The sequence below is a fragment of the Pseudochaenichthys georgianus genome, chromosome 5, assembly GCF_902827115.2.
Source record: "Pseudochaenichthys georgianus chromosome 5, fPseGeo1.2, whole genome shotgun sequence".
In the NCBI taxonomy this organism is placed as follows: domain Eukaryota; kingdom Metazoa; phylum Chordata; class Actinopteri; order Perciformes; family Channichthyidae; genus Pseudochaenichthys; species Pseudochaenichthys georgianus.
Window position 1 is genome coordinate 35,140,995 of NC_047507.1, and position 21,603 is coordinate 35,162,597.

Sequence of the window (21,603 nt, forward strand, 5' to 3'; positions counted from 1 at the left end):
ACGAGAACATTCTATATGGTACTATAACCATCTTATTTTTAACAACAGAATCTTTAACTGTGAAGCATGCTAGTTTCCTTTCACTTTTCTCCTTCACACACTCATTTATGTCAGGTATTTTCTTACACCCTAGAACTTCAATATAGAGGGGAAGATAGGCAAACCAAATGTGCACCTTATGACTAAAGCAAACATATGTTCAGGTGTGTAGGCCATTTGTATCTGGCCTCTGGTGACCTTGACCACATCATTTCATTGTTCAAGTGAATTCCCTATTTCTAGACTGCACTCAACTGTTAATTGGATTGTAGCGTCTTTTAACATATTGGCGCTCACCTTCTGGAAGTATCCTCTCTTCAGGGATTTGTCTCGCACCTGACGGAAGTACACGTAACCATAGTAATGGCCCTGCTCCCTCTGCAACACAGATACACACACAGAATGAGTGTGACATCACTAAACCAGAGGATTCAGGTGTATGCATAGCTGCATGTTTCCTGTGTGTCCAACCTTCAGACAGGGCGGTGCGTCCCGGTCGGTGGTTTCAAGGAAGACGCCAAGCGATGACTTCCTGTTGGAACCCTGACGAAATCGGAAGCAAAACTGGGTGTCGCCAAGGCAACCTGTGCACACAGGAGAGTGAACTGGTTACCATGGGATCAAACTGCCCGGATTAGAGTAGGATAAGAAACTTATTAGCATTTAAATATTTTATATACAATGTATTTTAATATCTCTACAGTAATTATTCATTTAAGCATGCATAAACATAGGCCATTAAAGTCATTCAGGTTAAACAAAAATATATTATTTATTGGTCTTCTTTATTTTCTTTTAAAAATCTATTTTTGATTCAGGATTACGTTATATTTGTGCATTTGCCAACAAGATGCGGAGAATATTAACAAAAAGTCAGATACTTATGAACTTTGTATTGAGAGTTAGAATTAAGAACATGCCGGCATTAACATAAATTATATACTTAGTAATTGAACACAAACTTTGGGGAACATTAACATTAATTACATTTTCTATGGTAAACATTCTATATTTGTCTTCCTTTATCTTGTGTTAAATCAGTTCCATTTCTCAAGACTACCGATTTATTTTTGATTCAATCTCCATTTCCTGTTGAAAGGAAGAAATAATTCACTTTGAAAGTCGATGTATTATATATAGTCAACCTTTTATTATTATTGCATTGTTTCCAGAGTTGATATACATGTATTCTTCTGTGATATTAAATGTGCACCAGTCAGCTTGTATCAGTGTCCTTCTGGTTTCTTCCTGATATTTGGAAAACCAGTTATGCGGCTTTCACACCAGCGCTTTTCCCTTTCTAGCTCCGAGCGGGAGCTTTTCAGCTCCAGCTCCGAGCCGGAGCTGAAAAAGCGCTGGTGTGAAAGGGGCATTAGAGGGAGGTGGAAAGAAAGAGGAAATAGGAAGTGCCCAATGAGTCATTGAGCAGCCTTTAACCCCCACATGACCTTCGCACATCCTCCAGCAGACACAGCAGAAGAGAGAGAAAATATGAGTTTAAAATAACAAGACACGCACAAACTCACTTCAGCCCACACTTTAAAGCATTCCACTACACGCACACACTCACACTTCCTAGAGCTCAGAAAAGACTCCATGACATCATTAGGTTGCATTTGAGACCACCCAGGATGAGACAAGCCACTGAACCACTGCTCCATTCAGACTGCATTTTCTCCAGCGACTGTAAATGCTCTTGCTTGTATGTATGTGTTTTTGTCAGAGTGTGTAACCCTGTAACCCTTCCAGCACTGTCCACTGTGACGACGCAGTGAAGAGAAGAAACATATACTTTATCAACACGGTAGGAAAAGCCTATAGGTCCAAAATAATTCTGGCCTTTCCTTTTCATAAATCACAATATGTCCAATTGGTTAATAAAGTGGCTATAAAGCACTTTTTATAATCTAACAATATAAATGATCATGAATTTTATATTCACAAGTACTTTTGGTATTGTTCTATATATTGATTTTCAGTGTATCGTCATATAACAGTGTAAAGCAGCAAGGGTATCTCAGTTGAAGTGCTGGAAACATAAATGTGTTGCATGGTTCCAAGTGATTATCAACATTTTCACAAAGTCATTTCCAGTTGTATCAATATGTCATTACAACCTGATGTATATGTGAATGTAAACCCCCAAAGAGTAGAGCCGTTGGATAGTCTGCTGTTTTGCCACCTCTTCTTTCTGAATACTCTGAATGTTGTATCTTCTCCCGACAGTGACAACAGTCAAGTTGTTATTGTTGGCAATCAATAATGATAAACCACCAGGTATTGATAACTTAGACGGTCAGTTATTAAAGAATGTAGCCAAGTTCATTGCTGCACCCTTCTAACATGAGTCTGGAAGGTACATGCCCGCAAATCTGGAAAGTAGCTAAAGTTATTCCACTCCCTAAAAATGCCTTCACTGGCTCTAACAGCAGACCAATAAGCCGGTCACCTGTTCTAAACAAACTACTAGAAACAATTGTATTCAATCAAATACGATGCTATTTTTCTGTTACCAGTCTGATGAGTGAGTATCAACATGCGCATAGAGAGGGCCACTCAACAGCCACAGCACTAACACAAATGACAGATCAATGGATGAAAGAGATTGATGTGAAGAACATGGTGGGAGCAGTACTATTAGATTATAGCGCTGCCTTTGATTTGTTAGACCATAGAATTTTACTTGACAAATTGGAGTGCTATGGTTTTGCCCCAAAGGCATGGCTAGAAAGCTATCTATATAACAGAACTCAAAGTGTATACTTTAATGGCAGTATCTCTAGTGCTAGATGTGTTGCAAGTGGAATTCCACAAGGAAGTTCACTCGGTCCTTTACTCTTCTTAATCTTTACAAATGATTTTCCATTAGCTCTTGAAAAAGCACGAGTCTCTATGTACTCGGATGACACGACAATATATACACAGGCTCCCACAATGGGTGAGATAACTGATAACTGACAAAGAACTGAAAACAGTAATGGAATGGGTGACCAGCAACAAATTAGTGCTCAACATTCAAAAAACTAAAAGTATTGTATTTGGCACAAATGACGTACTAAGGTCTAAACCGCATTTGAATCTGATGCTGAATAATGTAGAGGTTGAGCAGGTGGAGGAAACAAAGCTCCTGGGACTCATCCGAGTGAACAATGTGTCATGGACGAGACACATAGAGTCAGTGGTGGCAAAGATGGGGAGGAATACATCTGTCATCAAGAGGTGCTCAGTGTTTTTACCACCGCAACTGACAAGACAAGTCATTGAGACTCTAGTCCTTTCACAACTGGACTACTGCTCAGTGATCTGGTCAGGGGCAAACAAGAGGGACCTGGGGGCAAACCAGAGGGACCTGGGGGCAAACAAGAGGGATCTGGGAAAGCTGCAACTGGTTCAGAACAGAGCAGCTCGGCTTGCCCTTAGGTGGACACCAAGACATAATGTAAACACAATGCATGTCAAGCTCTCCTGGACATTAGTCACGGAGAGGCTGATGGTATCACTCCTTGTCTTTTTGAGAAACATAAATGAGCTGAAACATCCAACCTGTCTATATAAGCAACTTACACCTAGCTCTAACATCCATACATATAAAACGAGACATGCCACAAGAGGTTGCTATCAAATCCCTAAAGCCAAAGCAGAGTCCATGAAGAGCACAGTGCTGTATAGAGCCATGGCTGCATGGAACACACTGCCAGATCAGAGTTCTAAAGAAACAACTAAAGCAAGCTTCAAAAGACGATTGAAGAGGCATCTAGAAGCCCAGAGATTGTAAATTACACAAGCAGCAGACAGGTTATGGTAAACATACAGCAGCACACCGATTCATATAGGTTTTTTAAACACATGCAGGAATATGGTACTTTCGCTAACACACACACACACACACACACACACACACACACACACACACACACACACACACACACACACACACACACACACACACACACACACACACACACACACACACACACACACACACACACACACACACACACACACACACACACACACACACACACACACACACACACACACACACACACACACACACACACACACAATGAGAATTGTATTTGTTTAGTTAGTTTTTACTCTAAAAGAAGCGAAGGGACACATTTGTAAAATCACTATTATTATTCTTTTCCTTTTTTTTTTTTTTTTTCTTTCCAAGGAAATGGGGAATCAGAAAATAAGCTGTATGTGATGGTTGATATGAAAGTCACTGTTTGAAGGAAAATTGACGCCGTACACGATTTGTATCATTGTCATGTAATGTCGAATGTCATGTTTTACGTTATTTGTGGACCCCAGGAAGATTAGCTGTTGTTATGCACCAGCTAATGGGGATCCTAAGAAACTAAAAAAAAGAAGAAGAAAAAAGTGGACTGAACACAAATGATGGCAGCTCTGATGAAGTAAGACACAGAGAGAAAAAAGTCTCTCTCTCTCTCTCTCTCTAACACACACCATCCCAAAGAGAGTTTGTGTGTAAACTAATCTCCCAACAACTTTTTCTCCAGTCTAGTGTTACACTCATGACAATTTTCAAAGTGGCCTCTGACTAGCTGACACCGCAAACATCATCAATTTCAAGATATATTCTTTCACGTTCTCATTTGGACTGTAATTTGTAATGTTGTTTTTTTCGTAACACCACATCTGTTGCGGCTTCTTCCCATTTGTCCCGCTTAATTGTGGGGTTTCTTTGGGAGATTACCTTGTGGGCTGCCAGGTTTCCCGTACAGTCTGTACAGCCCTCGAAAACATATTTGTTATTTTGGCCTGTATAAATCAAAGGTAATTTGATTGTTCAAAATTATTTAAATGAAAAGGTGACTGCTGAAGCCAGAGCTCCTAGGTTTTGTGCCAGAGCCAAGACGATCTCATCCAGAATCACATTTGCAAGAATAGAGATGATTAGCCCTGCTGCATAATCTTGGTCAACAGTATGTTGTGTGGTTCGCTCCATCTGTTTGGAAAGGTTAAAGGTCACCAGCCTGACAACCTGAAACCACCTTGATGGTGGGTGTTTCACAATTTCTGTAACTTTATGAAAACTAACAATCCAACATTTAGGCACCGATTGGTCAGAAGTGCGGACACTGAAAAAGTAACCAGCGTTTAATATTCCCTCTCAAGCTTTATAAGAAATACAACACTATGCATTTCTTAAAAGGGGGACTTACTGTACTGTACATTTCAGCCTTTATTCCAATACTTAAAAGATGAGTTGAATATTTTTCTGTCTTATGTCGACATAAGAGTGTGTCTATTCCCAGGAACGTACATAACCGTTCTTTAATCTGGCACGTCACCATAAAGTTAAGGCAAAGTCTCCACAGTGACGTGATTGTACTGCTGAGTACAGAGACAAGTTTAAAAGGCTGAAGCAGGAACTCACCTGAGTTGGAGTCAGGAAAGGAAAGGTAGCAGATGCTTGTTTTCTGAAAAATAAATTATTTCGTTAGTTTAAATTATTTTAATAAATTCATCTCGGGTTGATTCAGGGACACAGAAAGTAAACAGTAAGAGAACAATGATGATCGGTATGAACAAATATATTACAAACAAAGAAACTTCTGGTATTAAGTGTTCATTGCTTATCAATGTGACTCACCTCTTTCTCTGACAGTTTGGAGTGATGAGGATAGATAACCTGAAAGACAGATTATCAAGTTAACAACCCACATCTAAAAACAGTGTTCAACTTTGCTAAATAAAACAACTGCACATTCTCATTACAGGTTTAAAAACTAGGACATATATATATATATATATATATATTTTTGTATTTAAAAATGTCACCAGACTTTCTGTTACTTCCATTGTGTTGCGCTTGATTTGTCACCATACTATAATACACATGTTGCCTTCTACAGTGTAACATTTTTAAAGGGGATGTCAATTGTTTAATAAATGAATTATAAGTGATTAATGCACCTTTCATTTCAGAATAACATAAATATCTAGATGACGCGATATTTACAGCATTATGACTGAAATGTGTCTAAAGCACAGAGTTTTGGAATATGTGATGTAATAAAAGTCAAAATGTTAGGTCAAACGAGTACTTTTGTTGACTCCCTCTGGGTAACTTGATTATTCTATCGTGAGAAAAATAAACAGCATTAGTGTGTTACCTGAATACGTTTTGGTTTTTTACCCAAAAACTAGAACCCTTAGCCTCTGGAAACTTGAGCTTGGAATAATTTTTTCACAATTTGCTGACATTATAGAATACATTCTTTATTTACACTCTATGCCAAGACCACAACTACACAATATTTAGTCAATAAAAAGTGACAAAAAAAAGTTGTGGAGTATTTATGTTACTAGTTACACAAGAGAAAGTGAAACAGACAGACTTGCAGGAGCCTGAAACCAGGTCACTGTCTAACCTTGTTAACTAACACATGCAGTATTTTGTATTTCTTCTGCATCCCAAACACCTGTGACGACAACGGGTGTTTGGTGTGTTGAATGTAAACCCTTCATGACAGAGATGCGTTGCTCAACTCCCCGAAATTAAGCTGTGAATACGTTTAAAGAGAGGAAGAGTTTCAGCAAAATGCTCAACGTGAGATAGTGGCAGAGCTGATGTTGTTGGAGTAGACTGACTCCTGAGAAGATAGCACTCACAATTCCAATTGGCTACGAGAAACTATATCAGTTAACAAACTTGGTATCTTGCAGTGAAGCTACTATTCTACATCTGTGTGTGCATGTCAGCAGTGTTAGAGCTAAAAAGGACAACACAGAGAACTAAACAAACAGCTTCATGTAGATATCTTCGTGTGGCAATCCAGTGAATAGTCAAGGCCTTAAATAACTGCTAACTTGAGTATTTTTTTTAGCAACACCACTATTAGGAGTTTTACGTGACTCGGATCATTGTGGCTCACCTCCACTGCCTGTCCCAGCTCCAGGTCGAAGCCAACAACGCAAATGCAGTGTAGCCAGGCGGAGAAGCGGTCCCAGGGTAGCAGGAGAGCTTCCTCCGGCTCGTCGTCGCCCCCAGGCCCGCTGGGCATGGTTATCTCCTCGGCCGGGGAGATGCTACTAGCGTCCTGGTCGTCCAGATCCTCCGGCTCTTCGACCTGCTCCCCCAGCTCCTCTGGGCCTTGTAGAGCCATGACTACGGCCCTACACGGACACTCAGACGCTCCGGAGAATATGAACGCCTTGGATAAGTTAGTTAAGATTGGTATGTTTAGTTAGTGTCTCCTCAGGTGACAACAACAAGCAGAGCTACAGAAAGTAGCTTCTCAGCTAGCGCTTAGCATAGTAGCAAGAGTGTACGTAGGACGTCATCACGCAAAGCCGTCCCTGGCACTGCGTTGTATTCAAGTCAACCGCAGACGGTGGAATATTGTATTCACCCCTTTCATATTACAATACACACACAAAAATTGTGCATATTAATCCCACCAATATATTCATCACAAAATGTGTGGTTTTCGATAAAGTTTTAAAATGTGTAAAAAAAATAAGAACAGCAGGTAAACTTCAATGTAATTAATGTCAGTAAACGTTAAGTATGATGGACTATTATGACCAATGATTGACCAATGAACAATGATTAAAAGTACTGCACAAGTCAATTGTGGTTCTCACTTACCTTGTGTTCATGTTTAACTATCATATGTTATTTACAACCAATCTGATGCATGTGAATTGTTCACATCTTTAACAATGATTGTGAATCACGTAATCAAATTAATTACTTTACAGTCCAAATCTTAGTCCAAGTCAGGAAAAAAGCAGTAAAGCAGCTTTTTCTAAATCCTTTAATATCTCTATCACTGAACAAACAGATTAAACAGAGTGTGGATGCTCTAAGGAGGGAGGGGTAGACCCCCTGTTAACCCTACACTTGTGACATAAATCCACTTTTTAAGTAAGGGGATTGAAAGATTTAGGGAGAATCTATTGCCATTATGCAACACATGGCTGTAGTTTACAACGAAATGCAGTTGTAGCTTGTCTAGGGGAGTTCATATATAAAAAAAACATAGAAACATTCATAAATGTCACAATTATTTTCTAAATTAGTAATACTGTTTTACAGTATACCTTTAGTAATAATGATACCAACTTTTATTTAACTAGTTATGTATATTATTCTGTATGGTTCTGAAGCTTTTTTGGTTTTTATACCCCGATCCAATTAAAACAATTTAATTCATTGTTGAAATCACAATAAACTATACAGTATATATTAACTTTTCACTTTGTGTTACAAAGTGCTACATATGAAGCTGAAGTAGAATAGCAAACATAACTACATTATACAAACTATTGCCTTTATAACAAATGTTTTAAAATAGGTTTGAATGGATTACTTTTTTTTGTGATGCGCTTTTCACTAACAAAAAGCCTCTTGTCAAACGATGTGATGTCAGGCGGGGCAGCTAAACACAGTAAGATGCTGTTAAATCTCAAATAATAGTCAAAGTGTTAGCACAGTGACAGCTGGCCCCCTGCTCGCTCTGCAGGAGGGCCTGGCTGCAAGGATTCGGACCAGGATCAATACCAGGACCAGTAGCCTACTAAAATCTGGACCAGGAGCAACATTTTCTATTTAAGGATTAAACAATCAAGATATAAGGTGACAGTTAGCTTGAGAGGTGCTGGGAGTTTTCTGCTGGGCTAGCGGTTTCCAGTCTTTATGTTAAGCTAACAGCTTGTTAAGAAATCCAATCATTCACGATTTTTGTATTTTATAAAATGTGTATCTAATGGAAATCAATTAACTGTGCACTTTAAAAGTATTTTTTTAAAGGTTTGCCTTTTTATTTTGCTTCGTCCTTTTTTTGTCTTTTACAGTTGTTGCTTATATATTCACAACATATGAAATAGGAATAATAAAAATGGTCTATGCTGTAAAAACTAAATTATAAAAAAACTTATCCTATTTCCCAAAATATTATATTTCCTTTGAATGTTCACAAATTGAGAAAGAATAGTAAGTTTGCAACTTATGTTAATATTACTATTACATTCATTTTAAGGCAATAATTACCTGCATGAATTTTGCAGAAAAGTGTGCGTTAACATGAATGAGAGAAGCAAAAATTAAGACATTTCAGATAATTCCAGTCTCTGCCTCTCTGCCAAGATTGTGAAATCAAATTGTCAAATTAACTACATTTTGTGAAAAACATGAACAAATTCTGAGCAAGACTGAACTGCCAGAATAATTTTGTATTCCTTCCTGACTAACTTGAAAGACTGCACCAACAGTTAGGCTAACTGAAACCATAATGATTTGGTTTTCATCATCAAATAATCTCAATTATATTCTTATTACACCAGATAATTGTAAAGAGGAAAGTCTCTCTTTGCATGAGAACATAAAGTTATGTACTTTGTTTAATCTGTGCCAAAATTGAGTGGAAAACTTGTTGCACAAACCTTAAACCGTAACAATTAAATGTGAATGTTTTATCTGCTGTTCAAAATGACTGAATTAAATAAATGAGCAGTTACGCAGTTGCCTTGTGGTGTTTATCCTCCCATACTTCTCTCCCTACTGTATCATGCAGCATTGATTTGGACTCAGCTGTCGGTTCACCAGAACACAGCAGGGACTTTTCTTTAGCCATAAGCAGAATTTGATCCCCTCACACGTCACCCCACCCCACCCTTCTGTCCCAGGCCGTAAATCAAGTCACCTGGATAAAAACCTCACAATAGTGGGAGTGGAAAAAGTTGGTCTTCTCACTACTGTAAAGCTGCAGTTTTGTGTTTAAATGTTAAAACCAAACTAGAAAAAGTACTGTAACAAAGCAATCGATACAGTTTTTAAAGTTACCCTCCCTGAGTATCTTGAAACAAGTGGAAGCCTAAATCACTATGCCTACTTTGAAACACAGTTGTTATAGATATCCGAGATCAGCAGAACAGGAAAACCGCTTTTAATTTAGTTACTACTGTAAATTCACTTTTCAAATATCCTGGTAGTTGAAATTATGATTTTTTTTTTTTAAATAGCCTTCGATAGCGTTCATAGTCTGTTTAGCCAAATTAACTTTTATTTTATGTAAAATCAAGACTATGGGATCTCAAACATATTACTGATTCAATTATGAATTTATTTGTTTAACTCATATTTCCATATTAGTTAAACAAATTATTTGGGGTGTTGCAGGGACTGTAAAATGCAAATCCCACTGTTCAAGTGGCATACAAGATTACAACTTTTTAAAACTCACTATAGCAAAAAAGAAAATCATAAATACATAACCCGACACTCAATGGCTTAAGATGAATGGATTCAATTAATTAAAAAAATATACAATTTGGTTGACAAGAACGTGATTTAATCAGAATCAGGTTTAAACGAGGAATTTGTGTATAATTGTGCATACATAACTACATTAAAAAAATAAGCACATTTTGAAAAAATATAAAACTATTACAAAAAAAATAACATGAAATGTTCACAATAGATCTGAATATACAGAAAAGTCAGTAAAATCAAGTCTATAAACTATTTTCCATTACAACAAAATAAAAAATACATATACGGTATGTTGAACTTTGAAGCCATTTGTAAAAACAATAAGAGGAAAAAAAAAAAGATTTGATATCTTATACTTATAATGAATCGGTATACTTTAAACGGGCCCCCTGGCAGAGGGCCAGAGACCCCTGGAGGTCCCCGGACCCAATGTTGAGGGTCCCTGATTAATGAGCTCAGCGGTCGGAGAGTGGAGTTGATGTGACTCGGGCCGTGAACGCACCCCGCCTGCCTGCTCTCTAGTTACAGTATGGCGGCTGGGACTTGTGGAGGAGGACAACTTCTTCTAGATTCCTTCCCGAAAACAGTGGGAAGGCAACGACTTTAACTTAACAAATATATTGGAAAACACGGACGACGACGGCGCAACTTGTGGCTTTAACGGAGTTTTTTCCTGGATGATAATCGGGCTGGTGTGTGATGCGTGAGGAGGACCCGCAGTCAAGAAACTCCCCTGATTTTTCCGCGTCTGACTGTCAGTTAGCCGGCTAGCTGCTCAGTTAGCTCACCACCTTAATGCTAACGTTCGCTTGCAGGGCTCCGTAGTAGCCAAACGGCGGGCTAGCTTGCTGCTTATATTTGCTCCAGGAGACAGGGATGGCATTTCGCCTCCATCCGGTAAGCGAACTGATTGAGTCTGGTGGGGGAAACACATTTGAAGACCTGGTTGATAAAGTTTGTCAGCACTCATTAGCCTAGCCTAGCCTATCCTAGCTTGTTGGTACAACGCCAGAAAACGTTGGCCGAGTGAGCGATTTGCCTGTCCACTAGCGAGCTAGCCAATTAGCATTTTAGTTGCACAAGAAGACCTGCTAATCCCCCGCTCATCCCGGCTGAGTGTTTTGAAGCCTCTTGCACTTACCAAATTAGACTAGAAGTGGACACTGGGCTGATTTAGTTGGCCAAATTGCCGTTAATGTTGAAAAACTCAGGGGTGTTTTTGGCGTTTACTCTTGCTAGGTGTTGTTAGCGACCTTATAGGTGTTGTGTGGAGGGAGTGGTAACGTTAGGTAGCTAGCTAAGGTTCCCTGTATCAGGGCAACAATGTCACTCTGATTACGGCTGTAAATGACGAATAGATTTAACATGACACATTACTAAATGTGTGTAAACCGACTGCACATTGGAGTGTGTGCCCGTTGTTAGCTTGCTGCAAGACAACACATAGAAAGTGCAATATAATATTAACCGTTCCCAAAATATGCTAGACATATAGCTTCCTGGATTGACAACTAATTAATTTTGTAGTCACGGTTACTAGTGTGAACTGTTGCTATATTGGGGGGGCTAAACACCAATCCCTCGCCTGGTTCAGTGCTGGAATAGTTTGATGGACGTGGGAGGCTGTTTTCCAGGCTGTCAGTGCTATACTCAGTCATGTATGTCGTGACACATGGCACCTTGGTCTGTACATAGTGCTGTCAGATATATAAGTATCGTTATGTAGCTTTGGTGGACAGTCAGTAAGAGGAATGTCTTGTCTTTTTTATACCTGTTGGTTTGTTTTTTATTTTCATTTGTTTCAAACACAGGGGAGTCTTGTTGAATCGAAGAGGGAAGGCAGTGCAGCCCGGGCTGTGCACAGTGGACAATGTTTATTAGTTAGTGCCTAGGAACTTAGAGGACTAACAGTTCGGCCTACATATAGGCCACAGATATTGTACATTTATCCATTGGGGATTGCAACAGAAGACTGCCAATCTGGATCAAGAAAACCTGTCCCTCGTGTCTGGTTGGAGTAACACTCTAAAGCCAAAGTCAATGCCTTCAGCGTTGGCTGTGTTCGCCTGCCGACCAAACTCGCATCCATTCCAGGAGCGGCATGTGTACCTGGATGAGCCAGTCAAGATCGGCAGGTCTGTGGCTCGGTGTCGGCCGGCCCAGAACAACGCCACCTTTGACTGCAAGGTGCTGTCCAGAAATCATGCCCTGGTTTGGTTCGACCACAAGACCGGCAAGGTAAGAGAAGATACTTATGCCTAAGCTGACATTGCCTTGCTGTGTTTTCCCAACAGGAGTGTGAGGAGTGACTACCCTTTCGATTTCCAGAGCGATTTGGTGTACATCTTCACTAGGGCTGCACGATTTTGGGCAAAAATCTAATTGCGATTTTTCTGACAAATATTGCGATTGCGATTTCGATTTGCGATATTTGTTTTTAAGCGACCCAACCGAAGTTTATTGTAAAATGTGACCATATCTCTGGCTAGGAAGGTCGCATCAACATGCAAAGGGCAGGCACTTTCAAAAATACTTGGCAGGTGATTGGATCAATCTGTCTATCACCTTCTATCATGGGCCACTTCTGATTGGTTAACAATGGCTGGTACATGTGGAGCACAGCACTTCTGATTGGTGTGGATGACTGACACACAAGAAACAAATAAAAATGTAAAAAAAAATAGCAGGCTTTGCGATTTGATAATCGCATCATTTCAAATCGCGATTTAAAATTGATTAATCGTTCAGCCCTAATCTTCACACACTGATGAAAAGTAACTATTTACTTGTTCACACATTATCCAAAATCTCCAGCAGGCAAGTCTTGACAATAGCCTCAAGGACCATATCTCATCAAAAAGCCCCCTTAAAATAATTTTCAGCCAAGTTTATAGGGTCATCAGTACTGCCACAAACGCACATGTACTCTTTGACATGATAACACCCTGAAGCAAGACCTTCTCCCGACTGAACTCTGCTCTGCTCTGGCCTGAACAGATTCAGTTTCTTCAAGGGTTATTCACAGCAAGCATGTTTGGAGGGAAAACTTAAACTCTGGAGTGTTTCGGCCTCTAAAACTTATCCAACTCTATACTGAACTGGAGGGTCATGTTTAATCCCAATTGAGCACAGGAAATGTTCCCAAAACTCAAGGGATTAAGAGTTAGAAGAAACAAACAGATTCTGTTCCTCAAGCAAGGAAAGCAGGAAAAAAGCAAAACAAAATGAAGTCTGGATCGATACTGGAATTATGTTCCACCCTTCAAAGATACCTATCCTACTTGAAGAAAGTCCTTAAAAACCTGGCCTGTGAGTCTTCGGTATGAGCTAGTCTAAAACACATATTTGTTGTTTGTTCGGGACAGCGCAGCGTCATACTTCCTGAATGAAAAGTAAACTATAATATTAGACAAATATGAAGAAGTTAAACTTTAAACATCCATGACTTTAACACTTTATCCAGGATCAAAGCCACATAGCTGCACCTGCAAGGTGAACACAGCTGGTAAAAGAAAAAGTGTTTGAATGCGTACATTTATGATATCACTGCCCCGTCCAAGACACGAGTGGATCTGACTTTAATTACATTTGACTCGAGTGTTTTGTCAACTTAATGTGTTGCTTAAAATAATACTTCTGCATAGGGCTGCACGATTAATCGAAAAAGGATCGTGATCTCGATTCAGACACCTATGCGATCTCATTTCTAAATTACGGCGATCCTATGACGTCAAGCTGATTTTTTTTTTTGGGGATATTTTTTACATTTTTTAATTATTTTGCTTGTGAATAATACCAACTTGCAATGTCAATCATACTTAAACGATGTAAAGCAAATATACTCTATACATTTAACATTAAAGTACCATGATCGCATGCAAATGGTAGTGTTCTGTCTGTCTCTCCTCCTCTCATGCAGTGTTACGCTGCAGCCACTGGTGTTGCCAGTTTTTGCGGAAGGAATAAGCAACCAGGTCTATGGAAACAAGCGCAAAAGAACATGAGCACTTTAAACCTATACATGTCGGGTCTACAAGCTCACAACCGCAACAGCCATTATTACTTACTACCAAGCAACTTTACAGAAAGATAAGCCCAATGTGGCTTATAATAAGTATACCTGGCAACACTCACTGACTGCAGCACGTGAGGGCAGGAGCCGGCAGTATGTTTACAGAAGCGTTGGAAAAGTAGATGGACTGTGCTAGTAGCTAGGCAGCTAGGCTTTATTTACATTTATTCTGAAGCTGTAATTTTATGTTCTGTTCCGTTTTTATATTCAGTACTGACTGCAGTATTTAAGTTAATCCTTTTGATTCAGTGACATTACTACTCAGTGGAGTCTAGCACTTTGTTTAAGTTTATGTTTTTTTCAGTACAAGAACCTTTAAGTGCAGTAGTTGAACTGGGTGCTAGGCAGCTAGTCTTTTTTTTATATTATTATTCTAAAGCTGTGACTGTTTTGTTTTATATTCAGCACTGTGGTGAGGTGTTTTGAGTAACTGAAGTGCATTCCTCCCTGTAACAAACAGGTTGGTGTTGTTGTACAGTAGTTGGGTGTCATGTCACTGTGGACAGGTGCTACTGCAAAGTTTACATTCTGTTATTATAAAGCTGCAAAAATTCTATTTTTTATGTTCAGCACTCAGGCAGCAGCAATATCTTTATTTTAGTTACTGTATGTTTTGTTACCAGAGAGACTTGAGTTTAAGTCGAGCACTTTGTTTAAAGCCACAGTAGTTGGCTGTCAAATTCATTTTAGTTACTCTATGTTTTTGCTACAAGAAACTGAGACTTGGATTTAAGTCCAGCACTTTGATGTTGATGGTGTCTGTTTGAAGCCACAATAGTTGGCTCCAGGTGCCACATTTTGAATGTTGGTAATGTTTGTTCAGTATTCAGCAACTACAGACTAAAGACAAAGTTATGTTTTTGTTACAAGAGAGACAAATGTTGTCTGTTTAAATTCATTGTACTCACGTGACGTCTAAGAGTAAGAGTGCAATAAATATTTTCATTGAAACGATGAGAATCGTGTGAGAATCGTGATCTCAATTCTTATGGAGGAAAATCGTGATTCACATTTGAGCAAGAATCATGCAGCCCTACTTCTGCATACCGTATGTGACACTGTAAGTGTCGCACGGCCAGATATGGCTCAAGAAGCCGACTCAGATAAGGAAATATAAGATACATTATTAGGGATGCTCCGATCGATCGGAGCCACCGATCCTTATCGGCCGATATTCACTCTTAATAGTTAGATCGGTGCTCTCTATAAGGGCCGATCAGGAGAGCCGATTAGATGACGCAGAATACATGAGACTGTGCGCGGCAAAACAAGCTCGCCAAAATGGCTCCACCGGTCTGGCAGTTTTTCTAGGTGTCCGAAAAAGACAATAAAATAGCGGTATGCAACGTGTGTGAAGCAGAAATCCTGCAGCTCCGCCCGCTGTGACGGACCGGTGAGTGGAGCAACACACACACTAAGAGTTAGACACACTTGGCTAGTTTATCTACCTCTGGAACAAGCTAAACTGTCGGGTCACTCATTATTGGATTAGTGAGCTGCATGAGACGATGCTGTCAGAAGAGAGAGGGAGAGAGGAAAAGAGAGCGCTTCTGCTCATTTCTCCCGTGTTATTGTCATTATTATCCAAAGTTAATTTAAAGTTGAATAATGGACGTCATTTGAATCTAATAATTATGTTGTTTGTGGAAGCGCATCATGAATTGAAAAATTAATCTGAACTTTTCGATCCGTTACGATTATAAACTGAAGCAATATAAAAATGAGCCCCATTAACTGAGTTTTAAACATCACTTTTTAAATGGAAGATCCCCATAGCCCCCACCACCCTATGATTGGATCGGCCGATTCTGATTCCGGTGATCGGCGATCGCCCCCAAAAACCCTGATCGGAGCATCCCTATACATTATGATGTGATATGAATGATAATGGGACACATCGACGCCTGCACTCGCCGACTGTACGTAATGTTACTTTGATCCGGTTACTTATGTTGTGGCCGATATTTAAGTAAGCTTTCTTAACGCTAATGTTATAATAGTCAGATTGCTCTGAAGATGGAGGTGATATTCTATTCATGTTCACGTTCACACAGTCGGTGATTTTTGCCGGCCGTCTTTCCTGCAACGGCAGTTTTTCTGTATTTCCTTTCTCCTGTAATATGACTTGATCACTTTAAACTCCGCACACGGAGCTCTGATTGGTCAGCAGGCGGTGCTTTCACTGAGTTGAGCTCTTATCCTGGAACCAAATCTGCTCCGGAGCAGGCTTGCCATTCAGCATAAGTTACCATGGAGTTCTAGCCCGGTAAAAAGTGAACCAGCGTCGCAGGACCGGAAACCCAGAATTAACCCTGAAGTTACCTCGCTAAGCGGAAATCCGGCTTTGTAGTACAGGCCTCAGGTCTGTGTGCTGCATCTGTTTTGTACTTCAGTGTGTCTGTAGTTTCTCTGTAGAACAGGTTCAACAGGCTGAGACAGCCACCATATTAACCCAAGTGTGTGGCATGCTGAGACTTTGAAAGTGTGTGTGTGTGTGTGTGTGTGTGTGTGTGTTGCGTGTGTTGCGTGTGTTGCGTGTGTGTGTTGCGTGTGTTGCGTGTGTTCCACGATATTGGAAAAAACTGACATTGCGATATTTTCTTCCCCTGCGATATATATTGATATATGAAAAAATACAGGAATTGAAGAAAAAGCAGTTTTTTTTGTCCGCAAACCATCCTTTCTTGAACTTTAATGCTATACAATTGTTAAACAAGTACTTATTTTTGGCAGCTTTCTGCATCATCAAATAATGTCAGCCAATGTTTAAAAGTGTTTTTGGACTTTGGTTTTGATGTGTTTGATACCCTACTTTTAGAGATATGGATCCCACACAAACAGACTTGTGTCACACACACACACACACACACACACACACACACACACACACACACACACACACACACACACACACACACACACACACACACACACACACACACACACACACGGGATCGACCGATATGGCTTTTTCAAGGCCGATACCGATTATTAGTAATCAAGGAGACCGATAACCAATATTTGGAACCGATATACATTTGCAGTAAAATCAGAAAATCTTGTTGTCAAAATGTAGAATAACACAAACTCCAACACAACTTCTTTGAAATGCATTTAAGCATATATTATGTTTAATGAACTTTTAAACATCTTACAACTGGTTTCCTCTCTGTGCCCTTTTCTTTAGTGCAGCCATCTGCTATGAGTTAGAGAGAGACAAGAAGTGGGGCTGCAGGCTGACATGCTTAACTAACAATAATGCTTAAGTTGTTATATCAAACCAATGCCTGTCTATCTCATACAATCCCAATAAGCTGCTAGCAACTGCAAAACACTAGTGCTAGCTAATGTTTTGCAAACTATTAAAAGTGAGGCTATTACAGTAGACCTAATTAGTCTAGTAGCCTCACTTCTAATCAACATTTGCTAGATACATGTTGGCTAGCTAGTAGCTAATGAGCTTCACATATCAACCTGAACAACTGCGAGGCTCCACTCGCAGCCCCTCCCTCCGCACCACAGTTACTCCGCTGCGAGACGCTGTGTAACTGGGAAACTGATAGAATTGGATCATAAGATCGTGGTGTTTTTGCAACTTCAGCATAGGGGATAGGGATGTTTATTGAACTTCGGTTTAACACATGTATGGCTCTGCCGCTCAGCGCTGCTGCTTGCTTCAGTCTGTGTCTGGCGTTCTTTCGCACCTGCCTGTAATCTGAGAAGGTCCCGCCTCTCTGGCTGGCACAGAGACCTGGAATAAGCAAATAGACCTGACTTGCCTAACTCATAACTGTAGCTTCCTCTTGTAGTAAGAACTGTGTTTGTCACATGAGTGTGCCGTTGGTTTAAAAACCAGATTACAGTTTCACTTGCTCTAAGATGTTGAAGCAGAGTTTGTTGCTTTCACCTGAATAATGTTGCGTTGTGATGAAGGCCACAGTGATCAGAATCCCGTGCAGTAGCTAAAAGCAGAATAACAATAAATGAGGAAACGTGTTTTACTGCACATATGAAAACTATCTGATGGCTTTTGTGCCCTTCAGTTTTCACCTCCATCTTGTCTGTGTGATACGTGTGCACTGGAGAGAAAGGGTGTGATTGGTCGCATCCTGTGATTGATGAACCAATCACTGGGCTTGCTGATCCACCAGATTGCTTTATTATTGATGTTATATTTTTGAACATCAGACCCGGTGCTGCTCTGACTGTAAGATCTCTTGCTCTTTTAATGTAACATGCTCAGACTGGAGCTGCTGGAAAAATCACAACATGATGACATCATGTTTTTTATTACTGGTCAGTTTTATTGTTTTTCAGCCAGACTGAAATGTGATTAAGGATGGTGCATGTTATGTACTGTGGCTCGCTGATGGCCCGGCCTCCCTCTGGGGCCGTTGCCTTGACACAGACTACTGTGAAGGAAGGATGAACTAAATGACACAAGCACAGCTGGTGGGACGAATATCTAAAGGGCTTTTGAAGGGAATAATGAAGTGTGTTCTTATTTAAGCAGCAGCCATCATGGGAAGGTCAGATCAGACACAGCTGCTTCTTTCTTAACCCTGGAGGTCCTGGGATCTCTGTTTGGGAACCACTGTGCTAGGGGGGTCGAGATCCAGCCAATCAGACAGGCTGCAGTTCTTTAGACAGTCAGATGAGTGCTATGTCATTTACGGATGCTAACTTCTTCCTTCCTCTGTTGAGGAACTGTCTCCAGATTGAAATGTGATTAGAGATACATTTAATCGTTTTTGTTGATAAGAATCCAAGAGTTACATGTTTTTTTCTTCCAACTGGAGTCTATCTCAACATATTTTCCATGTATGGCTCTCTCTTTTCATCATTAGTGCTACAGAAACCATATGCCAAGCCCAGCTGGAGTGTGTTTACATTCCATGAAAACAAGACAAAAAAACCATATAACCGTGCTGGTGGCGGTAATGTTGCAATGCAACAGTTTGAATTGTATTTGACGGTACTTAGTAACTTTCTCACCATGCAGATGTTAAATGTTACAGAGTATACAATTATGGAGCTTGGCTTCTTTGTGAAAAGAGAAAGATTTAGGAAAATATGTGTGCATATCTTTTTATATTTCTCAAACCAACGTAATGTATTGGAGAAAAATGACTTCAGCCAGACTCAAAACTCAGTGTGAAGATCTCTGTAATGCAGATGTATTCATCAAAGGTTTGGAAAGAAATATTGGAGAAGTCAGCAAGAGTAAACCACTTTTTTAAATAATCCAACCGAAAACCTGAACGTGACAGACTCTTTTCCTATAAAAGAAGCTAGCAGCACAAGTTTCTAAATCTAGAGACAAATTCACTAATTTAGCAACACTGACTCCAAAGCAACTTCCCAAAAATAATTTCACATATATTATCTACACTTTATTTACCTACAGCTTTGAAGTACTCGAGTCCTGGACTTGGACTCGACTCGGACCCGAGTGCCGATTTTCGGGGCTTGTGACTCGACTCGGACTCGCGCACTGATGGACGCGACTTGAACTCGTGAATTCTCGCGCACGATGACTTGGACTCGTGAATTCTCGCGCACGATGACTTGGACTCGTGAATTATCGCGTACGATGACTTGACTCGGACTCGAGTTGTACATTGACGCTCCGACTTGGACTCGGACTCGAGCAAGTTTTCTCTGGAGTCTGATGTCCTCTATCCTGGCGTGTGCACCTGTGAGGCGAGTTCACGTACTTGGCCCCGCTATTCCAGTCTAAAGATGTCTAGAGACACACCCTGCATCGTGCTGTATGCTTTCACACATTCTGCTTCCACATTGGGAAAGAGCAGCGCAAAATGCTCGTTATGTGGAAACAATATTGAAGAGAAGGCTCTGTAACACATTACTCTAAGGATCGAGTTAAGACATGTAGGCTGTCTTGAACACTATCATCAGGTGATCTAATCAATAAATAAAGATTCAGCTGATAACACGAAAGCACATGTTTACTTAACATGCAGAATGGTCATTTTGCATGCCAAGTAGCCATGTGCTTTCTGGGGCTTAATCTTTACTGGTAAACCGATTTAAAGGTAAAAGTTCCTTCAAAATAAGAGTCCCGATCTTATTACTATCAAAATAAAAGTGCAGAACGAAAACTTTACCATATGAAAATATTGGCATACAAATATAATCACTTCTCATTTTAAATATAGTTAGACATATTAAAGGTCATTTACAATAATAAAAATAATAATATTAATATTAGTAATAAGCTTTATATTTGTGTAGCACCTATGACAAGAATTGTAGCCAAACTCGCTTCACAGCAGTTCAATAGACAGATTAGTATAACATGACAGGATAAAAGCAATGTAGAGGAGCAGCTACATTTCAACACATATATCATATTAATACATGAAGATTTGTGACTCAGACTTGACTTGGACTCTTCTTAGGTGACTCGGACTCGACTTGGACACTCCTTGGGTGACTTGGACTCTGACTCGGACACAGGTAATGATGACTCAGACTCGCCTCGGACACTCCTTGGGTGACTTGGACTCGGACTCGACTACGACTCTCCCTTGGTGACTCGGACTCGAAGAGTGGTGACTCGAGAGTGACTTGGACTCGTGAATTGGTGACTTGACTACAACACTGAAGCTAGCAGCTTGTGGAAAACTCGATTGACGGAGAGACGATTTAAACAAGTGTTTCTAAAATATATTATCCACCTTAGCTTTTAAGTTATCCAGTTATATACATGCATTCAATTGTGTACACCTAATCCTAACATGTGCATTCTGCATTGTTGCTGATGATTTAGCTTATATCAGCAGATAAGTGTTATCCCACCTAAGTGTACATTGAGCTGCATCAGTGTTGCAGCTCTGTGTGAAACCATGTTACTTGGAGCTACATTTGTCTTCTCGTGCCCTGCTTGTTTCCCTGCTGGCGGACTGCTTGCCTGGTGCAATTCCTCATATCAGGGTCTGCAGCAATGTTCTGCAGGCCAGTGTCGGGTTTGGTCAGCATTCTGTGGAGGATTTGGAGTTGAGAACTGAAAAGAATGAAGGGGAAACCCACATTTTAAGTATAATGTGAATGAATGCTTTAAGAAGCCTTATCATGGTTTGAACATACCATGCTGCAAGTACAAGCCTGTGCTTGGCACCTCTGAGGGAATATCCCTTATAGCAGGTGAAACCTTGTAATGTTATATTTTGTGTATTTTTTTATACCCTTTTTTTTATGGAGGTTCAAGGGTCTGCTATGT

At 40.0% G+C, this 21,603-nt stretch overlaps 2 protein-coding genes across 2 annotated transcripts in view; one reads left to right on the top strand and one right to left on the bottom strand.

Moving 5' to 3' along the window:
• dennd6aa (DENN/MADD domain containing 6Aa) overlaps positions 1–7,454 on the bottom strand; it is a 30,979-nt gene extending 23,525 nt beyond the window's left edge. The window contains exons 1-5 of the mRNA XM_034084144.2: positions 6,948–7,454; positions 5,663–5,701; positions 5,447–5,489; positions 511–623; positions 337–417 (exon numbers count right to left, since the gene is read on the bottom strand). Of these exons, the coding sequence (XP_033940035.1) occupies positions 337–417; positions 511–623; positions 5,447–5,489; positions 5,663–5,701; positions 6,948–7,178 (507 nt within the window). The 5' untranslated portion in view covers positions 7,179–7,454. The remainder of the gene's footprint in view (positions 1–336; positions 418–510; positions 624–5,446; positions 5,490–5,662; positions 5,702–6,947) is intronic.
• Positions 7,455–10,778: 3,324 nt separating this feature from the next.
• Positions 10,779–21,603, top strand: part of slmapa (sarcolemma associated protein a) — an 82,249-nt gene continuing 71,424 nt past the window's right edge. The window contains exons 1-2 of the mRNA XM_034082885.2: positions 10,779–11,185; positions 12,100–12,526. Coding sequence (XP_033938776.2) covers positions 12,329–12,526 — 198 coding nt within the window. The 5' untranslated portion in view covers positions 10,779–11,185; positions 12,100–12,328. The remainder of the gene's footprint in view (positions 11,186–12,099; positions 12,527–21,603) is intronic.